General features: G+C 37.9%; 2 protein-coding genes across 2 annotated transcripts; both read left to right on the forward strand.

Annotated features, from left to right (window-relative positions):
- Positions 1 to 1,026: 1,026 nt before the first annotated feature.
- LOC149196037 (uncharacterized) lies at positions 1,027 to 2,247 on the forward strand. The gene has a single exon (XM_089408126.1). The coding sequence runs from the start codon at positions 1,027 to 1,029 to the stop codon at positions 2,245 to 2,247; it is 1,221 nt and encodes a 406-aa protein (XP_089264252.1).
- An 8,593-nt stretch (positions 2,248 to 10,840) lies between these two features.
- On the forward strand, positions 10,841 to 12,412 carry LOC149196038 (putative xyloglucan galactosyltransferase GT17). Its single transcript, XM_089408127.1, has one exon. The coding sequence runs from the start codon at positions 10,841 to 10,843 to the stop codon at positions 12,410 to 12,412; it is 1,572 nt and encodes a 523-aa protein (XP_089264253.1).
- The last annotated feature ends 6,868 nt before the right edge of the window (positions 12,413 to 19,280 follow it).

Here is a 19,280-nt window from a genome sequence, read left to right on the forward strand (position 1 = left end):
TCCCAAACCTTCCCCTGGAGATGTGGTCAAAGGAGACTCTAACAAAGATAGGTAATTCCATTGGAAGATTTGTCTATGTTGACCCATGGTGTCTTGGGGAAAAAAACAAGCACATTGCCTGGATTCTAATTGAAAAGGCCTACAGGGGAGGTTTTCCCGAACACATAGAGATTGCATGGAAAGACTTAAAAATAAAACAAAGACTAGATTTTTGGGGCATCCCTTTCAGGTGTTCTACTTGTCACAGGACAGGACATCTTATAAAGAACTGCCCTCGGCGCCTGATTCTTAAAAGCAGGGTATATCATGAAAAGCTCTGGACGGCTTCTCCCCTATCTGAAAAGGAGAAGCTTTCCCCTTCAGCCAGTCTGATTCCGACATATTTGGATGCGGTACAAGATCACGATAAACTGGAAAACGATACCAACCTATCTCCTCAGTACTTCTCTCAAGACCTCTCTCTGCGCCTCCGTTCCAGGCCTGAAAGCTTGTCTATGACTGGTCTCTCTACTGAAAAAGATATACAAACCTTTCTCTGTACGCCTCCCCTGGAACCAAATGACGAAAGAGCAATTCCTTCTCCCTCTCCAATTTCCAAGCCCAAGGATTTTACAGTGGGCTCCCAAACCATCCTCATCTCATCACCCTCGCATACGCCCAAAAAGATCCACTTTCCATCCTCGAAAGGCAAAGAGCCGATGGTATCTGCCACCCCTTTAAATTCCCCAGTTTCATCCCCAACAAATTTGTATGAGAGTGACTTAGATTTTCTTCTAAGTAAGAAATCTCTTGAGCTAGAACCCTTAACCATCCACAAGCCACGCAAACCTTCGCCTCCTCTCATCAACCCGAATTCTGCAAAAAATATAACAGTGAGGAAAAAAAAAATGGAGGCAGTAGAGATTATGGGGGGAGGACAAAAGATGCAGACAGTGGAGTGAGAAACCTGTCCCTTGTGGATGTTCCCATCATTGACATGTCAGAGAATCAGCCTCTTAGAGCAAGCACGGCTGAAAAGCCCCCCAAATGGCTTTCATCATATCCATGAATATCCGAGGTCTAGAAGCAGACCTCAAATTTTTGGCGCTTAAAGATCTCTTCATCTATGCCAAGCCAAAAATCATTCTAGTACAAGAAACCATGCATAGCAAACAGGTGTCCATTTCCTATTTCAGAAAAATGTTCCCCTCGTGGCATATGGCAGCCTTGGAAGCCAAGGGACTTTCGGGAGGTTTGGTGGTTTTGTGGGATCCTTATTGGATCAGAGCCAAAGCCTATAAATGTTTTGCGGGCATTCTCATTTCAGAATTCATTAGAGGAAATAATTGTCCCATCAATATCTTAAATATCTATGCCCCTTATAAGAACAGGACTCAATTCTGGGATAAATTTTTTGATTCAGAAATCTTTGACATTGATTCATTAATGATTGCAGGCGATTTTAATGTTACTCTAAGCTCAGAAGAACGATGGGGAAATTGCAGGAAGAGAGACCCGCTCGCAGATCGAATTAAGCATGAGCTCCTGCACAGGAATCTTGTAGATGTTGCCCCGTCCAAAATGATGCCTACGTGGGACAATGGAAGAATAGAAGAGGCCTACATTGCAAAAAGGATAGACCGGTTTATTGTACATGTCAGCATAATCGACAAAATGGGCATGCCTTTCTCGTCCATTGAGAATGTATATATCTTCGACCACAGGCCGATTTCTCTCAGCTGGAGGGAAAAGGGGTTTAGGAATGGATACCCATTCAAATTCAACAGAATATGCTTAGAGGACCCAAATTTCAATGAAGTAATAACAAAAACATGGAAGGATTTATCTGCAAAAAACTCTTCCCCCCCTTTTATGACATTTAGAGACAAGCTGTCCTCAATGAGAAAAGTGGTAAAGGAATGGCAACATAAAAAAAGACAGGCGGATAGATTGGCTCTTCAAGAAGTACAAAAGGAACTGGACAATATTTCCAAGGTTCTGGAAGCCAACTCGCTCCCTTTCAGCATGAGATGCCGCCTAAATGAGCTTGAAAGGAAGAAACAAAATTTTCTAAAGCAGGAAGAAACCTCTTGGCGACTAAAGAGCAGGGCGATCTGGCTCAAGGAAGGCGACAAAAACTCTAAATTCTTTCATAAGTATGCAAATTCCAAGCGGGAGAGGAACACCATATGGAAAATTAGTGTTGGTCAGGGGGGCTTCCTCTTCTCACAACAAGAAATCCAAAAGGAAGTGGTGAGACATTTTTAAAATCAGTACAAAGGAAGGTAAATTGCAGCTTTGAGGACATCCTATGGGGTATCAATTTGGTCCCTCAAATGTTTGATGATGAAAAAGATAAATGCCTGTTCCAGCCCATAACAGAGGAAGAACTTCTAGGAGTTATGAAGGCCTTTAAAAAAGATAAATGCCCTGGCCCGAATGGCTGGACAATAGAATTCTTCATTCACTTCTTTGACATCATCAAACTAGATTTGTTGAGGATGGTTGAAGCGGCAAGAATCTCTGACAGCATTCATCAGATTACTTCCTCCACGCAGATAGCTCTTATCCCAAAGAAATTGGAAGCGGACACCTTTAAAGATTTTAGGCCGATCTCCTTATGCAACATAACTTTCAAGATCATCACGAAAATCATTGCTGAAAGGATAAAAGCGACCTTAGCCAGCTCTTTATCAAAGGATCAACATGCTTTTTTAAAGGGAAGGAATATATTGGATGTAGTAGCCAACACTCAAGAAACCCTGTTTTCCATGGTCTCCAATAAATCTGAAGCTGCCATTCTGAAAATTGATTTACAAAAAGCTTTTGACTGCTTAGACTGGGGATTCATCAGATGTTTATTAGCTAAGATTGGCCTAAAATCAAATGCCATAAATTGGATCATGGCATGTGTAGAGAACGTGAACTATGCTGTCATCATAAATGGGATCCCTTCCCCTTTTTTCCCAGCAGAAAGGGGGTTGCGTCAAGGATGCCCTCTCTCTCTGTTGTTATTCATCCTAGCAATGAACTCTTTAAGCCTTCATATTAATAAGGTTGTTTCTGAGAACAGATGCAGGGTCGTGAAGATTTGCAGGAACAACTATATCTCGCACAATTTATTTGTCGACGATGTGCTTATTTTTGCAATGCTGTGCAGAATCTCGTGGATATGTCTAAATGACATTTTAAATAGGTTTCAAAGCGCCACTGGTTTACAAATAAACAAGTCAAAATCCACTCTCTTCCACAATGACGCCAATATGGAAACAGTGGAATGGATTTCTGCTTTGTTTGGAGTAGAAACGAAGTCAATCAAGGACGGATTAAAATATTTGGGCTTTCAACTAAAGGCAAAGGGTTATTCTAAAGATGATTGGCAATGGCTAATTGATAGATACTATAAGAAAATATCTGCCTGGGAATACAAATGTCTATCATTGGCAGGAAGAATCGTTCTATCTCAAGCAGTACTAACGCAACTTGCTGTATATTGGGCACACATTTTCTTTCTCCCGGCAAGTATCATTCAGAAAATAAACAAGGTTACTGCAAATTTTATTTGGGGCGGCAAATCGGTTCAAGGAAAATATCATCTCACTAGATTGGAAAAGATCTCTAGGCCAAAGTCTTCAGGTGGATGGGGATTATTGGATTTGAGGGTCTTCGGGAAAGCACTTCTGTGCAAATCTCTATGGAGGGGAATATATGGGGAAGGGCCGTGGAGAACTACCATTAAAATGAAATATATGAGAGGCAAAGACATGGAATATTGGTTCCGACTAGGAAGGATTGGAGCCAAGCATGGGTCTGCGATATGGCTCAGCTTCCGCAAAGTCGAGCAATATTTCCTAATGAACCTGAAATGGTGCCTACAAACTGGCAGTAGAATCCTCATTGGAATAGACCCCATCATGAGCGGACATGAGAATATCTCCTTTCCCGAAAGGATCCTGATCTTCCTCCATAGTAAAGGCTATTTCACGTGGGACAAGCTTATAGCAGGATGGCAAGGCCCTCTCCCTTCTTGGAAAACGGCCGATGATCTTGGTATGTCGGAGTCTATGGCAAGTCAATGGAACACAGTCAGAAATGTCTTGAGAAGCTGCAGTTTTCACAGGTCCAGGCCGCATGATTATCTAATCTGGAGGACACCAACTGCAAATATACAGGTTTGCGTCAAGGATATATATACCGATCTGATTGGTTTAAAGTCCTTGCACTCTAATCCCATTTTCCCTTCAGCTTTTTGGAAAACAGGATGCTCTCCAAAATTAATTTACTTCTCGTGGCTGGTGTTTAACAATAAAAATCTGTCCTGGGAAAATTTAAAGAAAAGAAAATGGCATGGGCCGAGCAGGTGCCTAATGTGCGAATCTGAAGAGGAAACCAATTTTCATATGTTCTTCCAATGCAAATCTATACAACAAATATGGCATGAATTGGCAATTTTATATGGCTTCCCTCTTGTCTCTCATGCTTCTACGCACGCAACTTTTGAATGGTGGAGCGGGCAGAGAGATTCATGGAGATCCTTCATTATTATCGTCCTATGGTGTGCATGGAAATGGAGGAACAGAATTATTTTCAAAGATGTAAAAGAGCCTCTCAAGGATATATTACAACGCATCATAACCATCTACGACTCTGTTCCAAAAAAGCAACCCAAATCGAAAGCCGTCAACAGAAATGGACAAGAAGATTTCCTCTCCAGGACCCCAAGGGCTTTTTTTGATGGCGCTGCACAGCAAAACTCTTGTGGCTGCGGGGTTCTCATTATAATGGACGAGAATCTTCAATATAGTCTTTCTTGGAATGCAGGAAAGGGCACTAACAACATGGCTGAGGCGAAGGCCCTTGCGGGTCTTCTCGCCTTCTGTATTTTTTTTGATATACAATCCATTTCTATTTTTGGGGACTCCAAAACCATGGTCGATCATGTCAATGGAAAAAGCCGTATCAGAAGCCCACACCTTACAACTTGGATGGACAGGATTATGTTTTTTTGGGGCCTTATGAGTGAATGCACCATTCAGCACATCTACAGAGCTCAGAACCAGCTTGCGGACAGCCTGTCAAAGGAGGGTCTTCATCTAGAAACAGGGACCTGGTCCATGAAGGTAATTTCTAGCGAGGAATCCTTTTTCATTCAGGATTTCTCTCTCCCGGGCTTTTAATCTCTTTCCTCTTCCCACAGGTCTGCTTTTCACCCTTTTTGTTTTTTTCCTAGCATATGTATGGCATATATATGGTTTTCATCAATCTCTGATCTACAACTCAGATTGCAGGAGGTGTCTCACAACTTGTATCTGTTTATAAAAGGCTTCTACATCTTTCTCTGAGGATCTCATCCTCCAGTTTTTGTATCCTATGGTCCTAGACTTTCCAGCATCAAATTGCTTGATATGTACTATCTGAACCTTTATATAGTCTCAATTTGCTTGATATGTACTATCTAAACCTTTATATAGTCTCAATATATGTACTATCTGAACCTTTATATAGTCTCAATATATATATCCTTGAAGTATAGAATAAAATCTCAAAAATAAAACAATTTCCCAAAGACTACGACTAAAATCTAATTATGATGACTGTGTGGGGTCATCTCATTACCATTTCAAAAGAAATTTACAAAAATAACTAACACGATATGCACAAGTGGTTTGAAACTGAGCCAGATCCATAACAACCAACATCAAGAGAACCAACACCAAAATATGGAAGATGAGGGTTACCTGTTAGAAATAAAAACATGAAATCAATAACTGATATTATTATTAACATAAGGTAGCTACAAAATATCTGATTCTATAGATTCCTTCAAAACTAACAAACTAAATAAAATAACTAAGCATACCTTGCCAAACTTCCAACCTATAAATAGACAACTGACATCATATTATTTAGCAGAGATTTGATCTTGAGAATATGAAGTTATTACTACTTTGAGATTGCCAGACTTAATAATAATATGAGTGTCTGATGACTGTGGTTTTTCCTCCAATCTAGAAGCCTTGTTATCCTTTTGATTTTCCCTAAGATGGTTCATCATTCTTAGTTGGTTATTTTCCTATTGAAATTGTTGGATTCTATGCTCCAGACAAGGAACCATGACAAAATAATGTTGTTGCCAGTACATGATTTATGTACACCTATCCGAATCGACCTTGTATTGGAAATGGCTATCACAATTATTATCACCATCCAGAGTATGAGTATTGTCATCAACAAATTCAGAATTGTGATCTGGTTGAGGCTTATTCTTTTTCAATACATGCTCTTCGAGAGAATCAACATCAACATAAACTTCTTTAACTGAGACATTCTTAACCCTATTTCGTTATGTCGGTTATAGTTTCCATGTTATGTGTTTACTTTTGATTCAAGATTGAAGGTTTGGACAGGGCAGGCCATTTTCTTCCTTATGTGTAGGTTTAGAATGGTCATTATAATCTATGAGGGTTGGTTTATTACCACCCCTGAACTCAGGTTGCAACTCAATGTGTTAAAACCCTAATCTCCTTTCCATGATTCATGTTACACAAGAAGGAATCGAATTAGGGGTTTTAACCATGGTTTCATCACATAATTTAGATTCGGTTGAATGGAAGGGGATATGTGGAAGTCTTGAATTGTGCTGGCCGTGAGGCACAAAAGGTCTTGGACTAATTGCTCTAGAACTAGGCAAAACCTTAGGAGGGAATTCTTTATTGTCATTAACATGAGGTTGTTCGAAACCATTCTAGTGAGAAATGAATCCCCTAAGTCTCCAGACTCAACAAAATGATGTTTAACTAGAATAAAAATTAACCCATGATGAAACATGGATCGTTTAGGGCTTTTGTGCTTGCCTTAGTAGAACTTAGCCATTTTGGAAAGGCTCTCGTGTAAGTAAAATGGAAGGTTTAACTTAAATCCTAAAAATACCATTAAAATACGTGTACTATACAAAAAGACAAGTCCATATCTACCCTCACAGGTTATAAAATGCATAATAAAATAAAATAAGTCTTTCCATTTAGTTTTGACAAACTAGACTGACATACCTTTCACATTGTAGGAGAAATTCTTTGAGACCAAAAACTCTCGCAAAGGAATGTCATGCACAAGGAAATTTTTAGACCAATCTTCATCCTCAAAAGAGAGATGTGTTGCTTCAAAATTGAAGCTTACATCCACCCACATCTCAATACCACCAACTCTGGCTTTATGGCCTTTGTAAGTAGAGGTGAAACCTTATACCACATCGTCATTATAAACTTGAAAACTATGAATAAAATCCCACCATCCAATTTCTTGGAATAGAGAAAGGTATTCCTTATAAGCCTCAATGATTTCACCTCTGAGAAGTTTTGTTCAAACCATAGGTGCCATTATAGGAAATTCGAGAGAATTTGGCCATGGTTTCATTCACAAGGAAGGTTATACAAGCCAAAAAGGGCTTCAAGGAACAAACTCTAACCTTACATAATGACGTATAAAGGCGAAAACTTGAAACTTCAAACGCTGACTATGTAGGAATAGAACCCTAAGTTCCGAAATGACTGATAGGAATGTAATACTAATAGTATTTAGTTGTATTGATATCGTTTCAAAGTAGTAATAAAACCATAGACTTTGAGATATTACAATCATGTGACGAATGTCCAAGTGTTAATTCTTATGTATGCCAACTCAAATGAGTAGAGCCATATCATCGCATAAATATATAATTTATTCAATACCAAATCCCATTGCATTTATATAGATACCTTGTTGTTGTAAGTGTAAACTCTAGGTATTATAACCTATCGATCATAGAGTAATGTAGAGGTTTTTCCCATCATGAATTTAATTACAAAAATAACAAGTGTACATAATGTTAAATTTTACCACCTTGGACAATAATATCAATCACCAAAACATAAATATGGTGATCATAGCACTAGGTGAAGTTAAATAGTTAAAGGTCAGACCCTTATGATATAGTATGGATTATGAAAACATGTTACATATTATAACAATGTCCAAAATATAATTAAATAAATCATAATCCAAAACCATATAGCACATAAAACACCATGACATAATCACAATTTCAATCCATAACCAAAGCAAGAGACTGTGTGAGAACTAAATCAAAACACTAGGTTTATATGCAAGCTTGACCAAATAGGTTTGCAATGTTATCAAGTTGCTCATAAGAACATAAAATGACTGTAATGTTTTATAATTGTATGAAAATTATATTGAATTGTCCAAAAAACAAAAGACATACATCAAGCTATTGAAATTAATATTTAGGAGTAGAATCATAGAGCCAAAGGAAAATAATATTACATCAAAGTTTAGAGCAAATTGGCTTAGTCATCACACAAGAATAAAGTCTCTGCTTGAAGAACAATGAGTTATCATTCCAGGTTACTAAAGCAAAGTAATAAATCTAAGATATACAAGGAATCAAATAAAAAGGAGGGACCCGTTGCATTCGAAAAATTTAAGGGGAGGAAGTTTGGTGGCTAATAAGCTAGTAACTATGGGGGTACTAACTGACTTGCACTATTCCATCCCAAATTTCTTCAGTGTTTCTCTTAAGTACTTGGATTGAGATATGAAGATACCCCTTTTTGATTGGGTAATTTGTAGTCCAAGGAAGAAGGACATTTCACCTATCGTGTACATCGCAAATTCTTTTTACATTGACTCAAAAAACTGGTGTCCCATTTGCTTCAGACCACTGACAAAGTTAATATCTACATAAACTAAAACAACCAAAAAATGATCATATTTAGATTTTATATACAAATTACTATTAGTAATTCATGTTTTAAAACCATGCAACTGTAGATATTTGTCCAATGTGGCATACCATGCTATAGGGGCTTGTTTTAGTCCATAGAGGGATTTTTTAGTCTAGAAACATAATCTTTGTTTGATGAGAGCATGAAACCTTCTTCATTCATTTCCTTCACTGAGAACTTGTGTTCACTTGTCAAGACGATTTCTGGAGTGCCTAAGTATTCGAGTGTTGATCTTCTGGGGGCTGCCTTTCTGAGTGCGGCTTCTTGGGTGAGGGTTGCTGGTCTAAGTGTTGTTAGTTTGCTTGACTGGGAGGGGGTTCTGGAATAGAACCTCAGGGACTATTTGAGTGTTGATATACATAGAGTTGCCTGTATGAGTGCAACTGCTAGTGTGAAGGCTGCTGGTCTCAGTGTTGATAGTTTGCTTGACTGGGAGGGGGTTCTGGAACACTACCTCAAAGACTATTTAGATTTGAAGGACAGTTTGCAAGACGGTGGGTTCCTGGAGTGGAAGGTCACAGGTAACTTGGAGTCAGGAGGGCGCGATAGTGGGGTCCTAGAGAAGCTAGCCAGAGGTAGTTTGAAGATAGATATGAGTGTGCATAATGCTGAGGATAGCTCCTTGTTGGGCGCATGGAGTCGTCACAGGTCGATGACAAGGGGGTCAAGGGTGGGAAATTCTCAGGACGGAGGTAGCAATAGGCAGTTCTGCAGCAAATATGTGTAGGATTGTTTGGAGATACAGGAAGGGTTGGCGATGCTGCAACATTGCGTCCATCAACAACAACTAGAGAATCTGGCCATGCAGGAGCGGCAATTGGAGAAGAATGAACAAATTCGCCAATTGGAAGATGAGGTGGATGTGTTGTGGCAAAAAATTGAGGACTTGAAGCTCAAGATGGAGGAGAGCAACAAGAGTAACGAAGAAGACTCCGTCGGGTTGGATTTGAACAGGAGCAATGAAGAAGTATCCACTAACTTAGATCTAAACAGTCCAACGCCAATGGATGTTTAGTTTGTACTCTCTCTAGTTTTACAAATTGTTTTTGAATGACACACTTCAAACGTAAATATTTACTTTTTCACCTCTGTGAGATCTCTTAAATGAGACATTTTTGTGAGAACTAGAATGAAAACTCTTAGAGAAAAAAACAAAACAATTGTTATATCAACCCCTCTTAGTAAACTCGAAAACATTTTATATATATAAAAATATACTCATTCTCATTATATATATTAAATAATATTGAAATTTAATTATAATATGAATGAAATATTTTTTCCTTAATTTTATTTTAATAAAATTTACATATTATTGTTAAAATAATTAACGCAAAATAATAAAATACAAATTTATTAATGTAAACTTTTTGTATTATTTTTAATCAAAAAATAAAAATACTGACAGCTGCACTCTAAAATAGTAATCAAACACAAATCGTATATCATATTGACTTCTGAAAGGAGTTTTGTACCGAGGTTTCAATTTTTTTTTAATTGGATTCCTAAATTTAATTATTATTTTTTTTAAATAAGATGTTGGACATAGATCAGTATTATTAAAAAAAATTCAGCATTTACAAATTTTGTTTGAATCTTATTTTTATGGAATAATCTTTGTTTGAACCTTATTTTGTTTGAATTATATTTTTAATGGTAAATAATCTTTGTTTGAATCTTATTTTATTTTTAATGTTGAATAATGTTTGTTTGAATATTATTTTTTATAATAAAAATAGATTCAACGGCATAAAAAAAAAGTCTACACATCTGCAGTCTTAAATCTTAACCCACATAACCAATATTTCCAAAAACTTCCAGTGAATTTAACAAAATCATACAAGAATTTCCATGGTTTTGCGGACAAATTTGAAGCCTACGCGTTTATGAAAACACTTTTCAAAGTATTACACCATGATATTAAATATTTCGGGTTCGAGGCAACTTCGTCCTCATTTGACAAATGTGACCCGACATTGGTTGTCCCACATAACTTTGAAAAAGCAGCATCTGCAAAGAAATAAACACAAGTTCCAACCACAGCAACAGTACCTATTCTGCATCGCAATTCTGGAAGCATGGGGAAGCAGAATTTTCAGGACTTATTGCGCTGCATTATTCTATGCTCTTCTATTTGGTGGATTGCTATGTTGGCAGCGTTCTTTACAGATTTTGCAGGGACAGATCGATTTAGAAGTGATTTAAGCGTGGTCGTTTTACGGACGACGCAGCAGCAAGAAGTCAGTCTTGTTACCAAAGGACACACGCTGACGAAGAATACAAACAGGCCATCGGTGGATACTGATCAGACGGAATTGCTTTGGGGATTACAGCAATCGGGATCAGGAGACTGCAGTGGCAGGTATGTTTACATGTACAATCTGCCCTCAAAATTCAACGACCTTCTTTTGACGGAATGCCAGAATTTGAGTGTGTGGACGAATATGTGTCCGCATATCGCTAACTCAGGGCTGGGGCAGCCATTACAGTGGGGGAAACAGGGCGATCCTGAGGCTGGAGAATCACATGATGAGCGTTCATGGTTCGCAACCAATCAGTTTACTGCGGAGGTGATTTTTCACGAGAGAATGAAGCGCTACCGATGCCTCACTTCGCGTCCTTCTAAAGCAACGGCGTTTTACATTCCTTTCTACGCGGGCCTCGACATGTCCAGGCATGTCGGAGATCTCAATTTTACAGAGAGGGATCATGCCGGGATCGAACTCGCGGAGTTTCTGAGGAGTAAACCCCAGTGGAAGAAAAGGCATGGCAGAGATCATTTCATGGTTATGGGACGGATTGCTTGGGATTTCTTGAGAGAGCGAGATAGCCCGAACGCGTGGGGCAATAAGCTTCTGCTTCTTCCGGAGGTGAAGAACATGTCGAGTCTTGTAATCGAAGCTCAGCCGTGGCACAAGAACCAGCACGGGATTCCATATCCTTCCTATTTCCATCCCCGGAGGAGGTCAGAGATAGAGCGGTGGCAGAAGAGCATGAAATCCAAAAGAAGACAAATCCTCTTCTCCTTCGCAGGCGCCGCTCGGCCAGGACTCGATAAGGCGTCAATCAGAGGTCACATCTTCAAGCAATGTTCCTCGTCTCCGCGCTGTAAGACGCTGAGATGCCGGCAAGGGCCGAGCATCTGCCACGACCCCGCGGAAGTGTTGAAACTTTTCACCAAGTCCGTCTTCTGCCTACAACCGCAGGGGGATTCCTTCACGCGTCGTTCTATATTTGACTCAATGCTTGCAGGCTGCATTCCGGTTTTTTTCACAGAGCATTCGGCGTACACGCAGTACAAATGGCATTTACCCCACAATCGAAGCTCGTATTCGGTATATATACCAGAAGAGAGCGTGCAGGGCACTGCCAATCGGAGCATCGAGCAACATCTGCTGTCGTTGGGTGCCGATGAAGTAGAGAAGATGCGAAGGGAAGTAATTGGGTTGATTCCTTCCCTTACATACGCAGATCCTCGCCACTCGAATATAGACTTCACAGATTCCTTTGATCTCGCCCTTCAAGGCCTCCTTATTAAAATTGCAGAGGAAGAAGACAAGATTAAACCAGAACAACCCGCGTCCCTCAAAAAGCGAAGCCGCCGGCGGAGCAAGGTGCAGCGAAAGAGAAGACATGAGAGAACAGTGTAAAGCTCAGTCCCTGAGCCTGATAATTTAATGGAATGGAAGTGCATAATTTTGTGAAAGACCTGATATCGAACCCTATATTTTCATTGAAGCAATTTTGGAATCAAAGTCTATGACTTCCAAATTTAAGAGGAAAACCCTGCTAAAGAGGGGTTGTTTGACATTCGCAAGTATTTTAATTAGGTTAATTAAAGATTAAATAGACGATATTCATTATTTTGATTTTAGGATTCTTTTATTTATTTTTGGTTAAAATAAATAAAAATAAAGATGATTAATTACATTGAAAAAGTATGTTTTAATATTTAGTTATATATCGTGGACCTTAACACCATCATCATCATAACAGTTTGATATATGTTTTTTATTTTTTATTTTAAAATTATATTATTGCTATCAAAATATTTAAATTAAAATTGACTTTTCTAATAAGAATGATGTTATTGATAATAATAATTTAAATAATAAATACTTTTATTTAAATTAAGTATCTATCACAAAAATCTTAAATCTAATAACAATTTTATTATTAATAATTTTTAAATATGAAATTTAATATTTAATTTTAATAAATAAAAATAAAATTAAATGTTTTAAAAATAAAAAAGATGTTATTGATAATAATAATTTAAATAATAAATATTTTTATTATTAATAATTTTTAAATATAAAATTAAATATTTAATTTTAGTATAAAATTAAAATTAAATATTATTAAAAAATATATTCTTATTTAAAATAAAATTTAATATTTTAGAATTTAAAATATTTATAAAAAATAAAAATTTAGATAATAAATGGTCCATAGGTGAATAAATTCAGTAATATATTAGATATGATGATCATGTAATCTCACCAAACATTAAAAAAAAAAATAGAGAATAAATTATTGCAAATAATTTATCTTTTATATAATAATAAATAATTATTATTATTTTTATTAATAAATAATAAATAAATTATATTTTTTTTAATAATTCTCTTTTCCAAAAGTCTATAGTAATAATTCTTTTTTTCAAAAGTTTACACCGAATTCAAACGCTTCGGTTTCTGAGGCTCGTATATACACACAGTGATCTATATAAACCGGTTTCTGAGGCTCGCATATACACACAGTGATCTATATAAACCAGTTTCTGAGGCTCGCATATACACACGGTGCTCTATATAAACTGGTTTCTGAGGCTCGCATATAAATCTCGCATATATAAATCTTCGGTGATCCTCGCATATAAATCTTCGCATATATAAACGCTCTGGTTTCTGAGGCTCGCATATACACACAATGATCTATATAAACCGGTTTCTGAGGCTCGCATATACACACGGTGCTCTATATAAACCGGTTTCTGAGGCTCGCATATAAACACTCGCATATATACGCTCGCATATATAAACCGGTGCTCTATATAAACCAGTGCTCTATATAAACGCTCAGTGATCCTCACATATAAATCCTCGCATATATAAACCGGTGCTCTATATAAACGCTCGGTGATCCTCGCATATAAATCTTCACATATATAAACGCTCCGGTTTCTGAGGCTCGCATATACACACGGTGATCTATATACACGCTTTGGTTCTGAGGCTCCGTTTTATATGCTCTGGATCTATATACACACTCTGGTCCCGAGGCTGCGTTTATAAATCCTCGCATATATAAACGCACGGTGATCTATACACATGGCAATCTATATACACGCTCAGTGCTCTATATAAACGCTCGGTGATCCTCGCATATAAATCCTCGCATATATAAACGCTCGGTGATCTATATCCTCACTCTGGTTTCTGAGGCTTGCATATACACACAATGATCTATATACACGCTCGGTGCTCTATATAAACGCTCGGTGATCTATATCCTCGCTCTGGTTTCTGAGGCTCGCATATACACACGATGATCTATATACACGCTCTGGTTTTGAGGCTCCGGTTTTGAGGCTACGTTTTATACGCTTTGGATCTATTGTTGGAAATAATACTGAGAGGGGGGGTGAATCAGTATTATCAAATCAATATAACTTTTTCATTTCCATAGTCTGAGTCATATATGTTGCTTCAGTTAAACTTATGATTTAGTTAATTGATCTTCAATGAGTGCATTAGAACATTATCAACCATATTAATAGTAAACATGTGCGGTAAAATAGAACAAATCATCACACATAAGCCACACACATGAACACCATGATATAAGGTGGAAACCCAATGTGGGAGAAAACTACCTGCTGCAATTCATCTCAATCTTCTTCTTAATAAGAAAATCCTTTTACAATATTTCTGTACTGGTGCAGTCTTATACCAGTACGCGGGCTTCTACTTGCAGAGAGCTACAACCCTCTCTCGTTCTCCAATCTCTCCTGGAAGGGAGCTACAACCCCCATAGTTCTTGTACTAGCCGATCCATTTGCTAGTACGCAGGCCGCTACATGCTACAATGCTCCAAAGTTTTCAACTGCTACTGGAAGGGAGCTACCACCCCCTTAGCTTGTGTACTAGCTAAGATACTAGTACGTAGGCACCGGCCTACAATCTTCTCTCCTCCGGGTACCACGTTTCATACATTTTCAGACTGGATACACCTGAATCACAACACATAATCTGAAAGGCCACGTTTCATCCAATTTTCATATTGGACCCATTAATATCATTGAAGCACATAATCAATCAATCTTCTGAATCACCCAATCACCAAATCAATACATATACAAGGATAATATGTTTGTTAGCAATTAGATCTAGTCCAACAAATCATATAAGGACAAGTCATTATGAACCTGATCTATTCATCCATCAATACTGAAGCTAAACATAATCATTCAATCAATCACTTCTCAGAATGCTGTTATCAGAACATAATACCAGTAACCAGACATCACTTCAAAACCCAGAACTCTTCAGTGAACAACAGAAGTAGCTAAAACATATTTTAAGAAAAGTACGCAACTTCTTCAATAGAAACCTGCTGGTATCCACTCCTGCACCATCTATTTCGCAGGTATCCGCACCTAAATAGGCTTCTGACCTGCGAGTATCCACAGCTGCACAGTCTTCTTCTCTGCGGGCATCCGCACCTACGGCTGTGGGTTACCTGCGCACCTCCGCACTGTACCCGTCTCTGGCCTGCGATCCTCCGCACCTACACCGATCTCTGGCCTGCTAACCTCTGCACCTTTTCCTTGATCTAACTATGGATCTTCGCGCTTTCTCCTTCACTGGGCTGCGGATCTCCGCACCTGAAACGTGTCATACCTGCGGTCCTGCAGTTATGGAGTTTTCCAGACTTCAAATATGCCACAAACTATCAGATCATCAGATCTGATCATGCGCCAAGGAGATCTCAACCCATCAGTAGATCCGCCTTATAAAGCTCAGGTTCCTTCTTTATTCAGATTTGATCTGCACCATAACCCAATCACCGTATTCCAGATCTAGCACTTTATCAGATATTCAATAATTCAGATGATACTTTGCCAAATGATCTCCTTCCTCTTTTATAGTATTAGGCCTTTCACAATAACATGGTCCAAAACCATAATAACACAATACCACGGACCCAATACTTGGGATCAACACTTTTGGATGCAATACCATGGACCAAAACCATAGGATCAAAAACTGTCAGACTAATACCATGAACCAACCATGAAAGTGTGTGAACTTTTCTCTTGCATGAAGGGAACTTTTCTCTGCATGAAAGTGCGTGAACTTTTCTCTATATGAAAGAAACTTTTCTCTGCATGAAAGTGCGTGAACGTTTCTCTACATGAAAGAAACTTTTATCTTCATGAAAGTGCGTGAACTTTTCTCTACATGAAAGAAACTTTTATCTTCATGAAAGTGCATGAACTTTTCTCTACATGAAAGAAACTTTTATCTTCATGAAAGTGCGTGAACTTTGTTGTACTATAATTTATCATCTGAGATTTGTCATACTGAGAATTGTCATCTAATTCCTTTGAGCTGTCCTGCATCCTATGTGTTCTGTCACATCTGATATCTTTTCGTAGATTCATCTAGATTTATATAAGTGAGTTGATCTTCTACGAGTTGGTTGCCATCAAGTACAACACATGCATCATAATGCCAACAATATCCCCCTTTGGACTTGATGGCAACAATACCAAATCACTCTCCCCCTTTGACATCAAGGGCAAAGGGTGGACCAAGATATTCTCTTCCTTTGCTGTCCATACTCCCCCTGAGTGCCTGCTGAAATTTTTGAATGAGCTCCCCCTTTGTATATGCCGAGGTGTACCAATCTGTCCATGCTCCTCTTGAGTACATGCTGAGTCTCTGCAATGCTGAAGTGTGCTGTTCATGCTCCCCTTGACTGTAGGCAAGATCTGCAAAAAGATGTTCTTCAAGAAGAACCATGACTTATACATCATAAGAGACCTTCCTATCACCAAGAAACTCTATACAAACATCCATCACCCAACCAAGTGGGGATACATCAGAAATTTACATATGACAATCAAGTACATTACATCATTCATCCCAGGCATAGTGGGGAAACCAAAATAGGCCGTTACATGACCTTGATAATAATAACATATATACATGACAAAGAGACCAAATATCTAAATAAGATCATGATAAACATCAGCAACGACACTGTATGATCTGCTCCATAGCATCTGTTAACAGCAACTAGACCAGAAACTTGTATTAGTGCATGAATCATCAAGGTATGTCCGTGTCAACTCATCCTTTTGAACAAAATTCTGTATATACAGAATCATTCACATTCTATCATATGTGAGAAACACCATAGCCATCCAGATCTGCATGAACCAAGTATCATCAATTGGGAATATCTGCATCAATCAACATATGTACGAAACAACCTATCATCATATAGGTAAGAACTCATCATCATCATGTCTCCAACAATGCAACTTTGAATAATCATCCATGTATCCACCCAACAATCCTCATCCATATATGTGCCAAGGACAATAGGAATCCTGCATCATAACTGTAATATATGATCTTTATGCATATGATGACAATAGCATATGAGTGACTCATCATCAAGTAAAGAAGATGTGAATTCAAGCTATGTACTTGTCCTTATCCTTATGAAGATCACCATGTAAGCACCATTAGAGAATCAACCACAAATCTGATCTAAATATCAACTATGTAACCCCAAGAAACATCTGAACAACTCATAACCATATCACAGCAAGATGAATCATATATCCATAAAAGCATCATCACCAAGGACTATTAACCATAATGCCAACAATGCATTAATTGCTCCCCCTAAACCTGTGCCATCATGTTGATCACGCATATCAGTAAGAAGTATCAAGAAAACACTTCTAACAATCAAGTCATTTCCACACATCATCAACAAATTGTAACCATTATCAAACAGCGCAAATAATAAACCGAATCATAACTGATCCTTTTCCTGAACCTGTCCCTACTGCCTTTCCTCAAACAATCATATACGCAACTATGCCATAACCAACTCGCGTATATATGTGACTTCTCTTTAAGAAACTTGCGTATGAGATTTAGGACACTGAAGTTTTACACTTCCAGCTCCCTCTGATTCTGTTATGTCTGTATGTTGTGCTGTGTTGCCTCTTTCTGACTGTACTTCTTTCTTCTTCCACATCTTCAAGTGTGATGATGATGTTTTCTCCTTTTGGTATGGTGCCCATACTTTGTTCCTGCATTCCTTAGCTATATGTCCAAGCTTGTTACATGTGTAACATCTTACATGTCTCATATTTCTTCTATAGCAATCAACAGCTCTGTGACCAAACATATTGCAATCAAAGCAATATCCATTAAAGTACCTTGAATGTGATGATCTTTCTTCATGATGGTCTTGAACCCTTCTTCTTCTACATCTGGCTGCAACATGTCCAAGATTATGACATACATAAGATTCAACATTATTCATAGGAGGAGTAAAAGATTTTCTTTGAAGAATTTCTTTCCTTGGTTGATGATGAGATTGACCTTTCATCTCCTTATTGAGCATTTCAGATTTTGCAGTAGAGTCCCTTGTCTTACTTTGTGAACTAGATTCACCTTCAATAGATTCATGAAAACCAAGACTAGTTTTGATAGTAAGAGACCTTTGACTATTAAGAATATCATCCAAGACTTTAGTACTATCTTGAAATCGTAAAAGCTTATCCTTTTCTTCTAATTTATCATTTAGAATATTTACCTCAACCTGAAGTTGCTCTTCCCTTTCACGATGCTGCTTCTTCATGTTTTCTTCAACTTTTCTTTCTTCTTCCAACTGATGTCTTAGTTCAAGAACTTCATTTTCATGAGCTTGGAGTAGTTCTTTATTCTGCTTCTTTGATTCTTCAAAATCTTCTTTTAGCGAGTGGATCGTGGCTTCAAGACTTTCATAGTAACTGGATCTATCTCTGAGTTTCTTGATGGTTGTGCTTCTTTCATTAACTTCATCTCTTAGTGATGTTACTTCATCCTGCAACTTCTGATATTTTTCCTTGAATAACTTCCTTACCTTGTTTCCTTCCTCTAGTTGAGCTTTTAGTTTGGCAGCTTCTTCTTTGAAGACACATTCCCTTTTGTTCAATAGATCTTGTTGATCTCTAATTTTATCTGTAAGCCTTTTAAATTCTGCCTCTATTTGATATCTTTCTTGCTCACCCATAAAAGAAAATTTAGTTGTTTCGCTATCACTTTCATCTTTTCCAAATGGATAGATAGTTGGAACATCAGAGGATAACAAATTCATACTTGATAGTTCATCTTCATTCTGAAATGATTCTAAATCTGAAGTGCTTCTTCCACATAATCCCCAATCGATTCTCCCACTGTCATAGTTCTTCTGAGTTGTCTTCTTCTGCTTATGCGCTTTCTT

Source organism: Pinus tabuliformis, chromosome 2_2 (genome assembly GCF_031772625.1).
Source record: "Pinus tabuliformis cultivar Carrire ecotype Pingquan chromosome 2_2, CPIR1, whole genome shotgun sequence".
In the NCBI taxonomy this organism is placed as follows: domain Eukaryota; kingdom Viridiplantae; phylum Streptophyta; class Pinopsida; order Pinales; family Pinaceae; genus Pinus; species Pinus tabuliformis.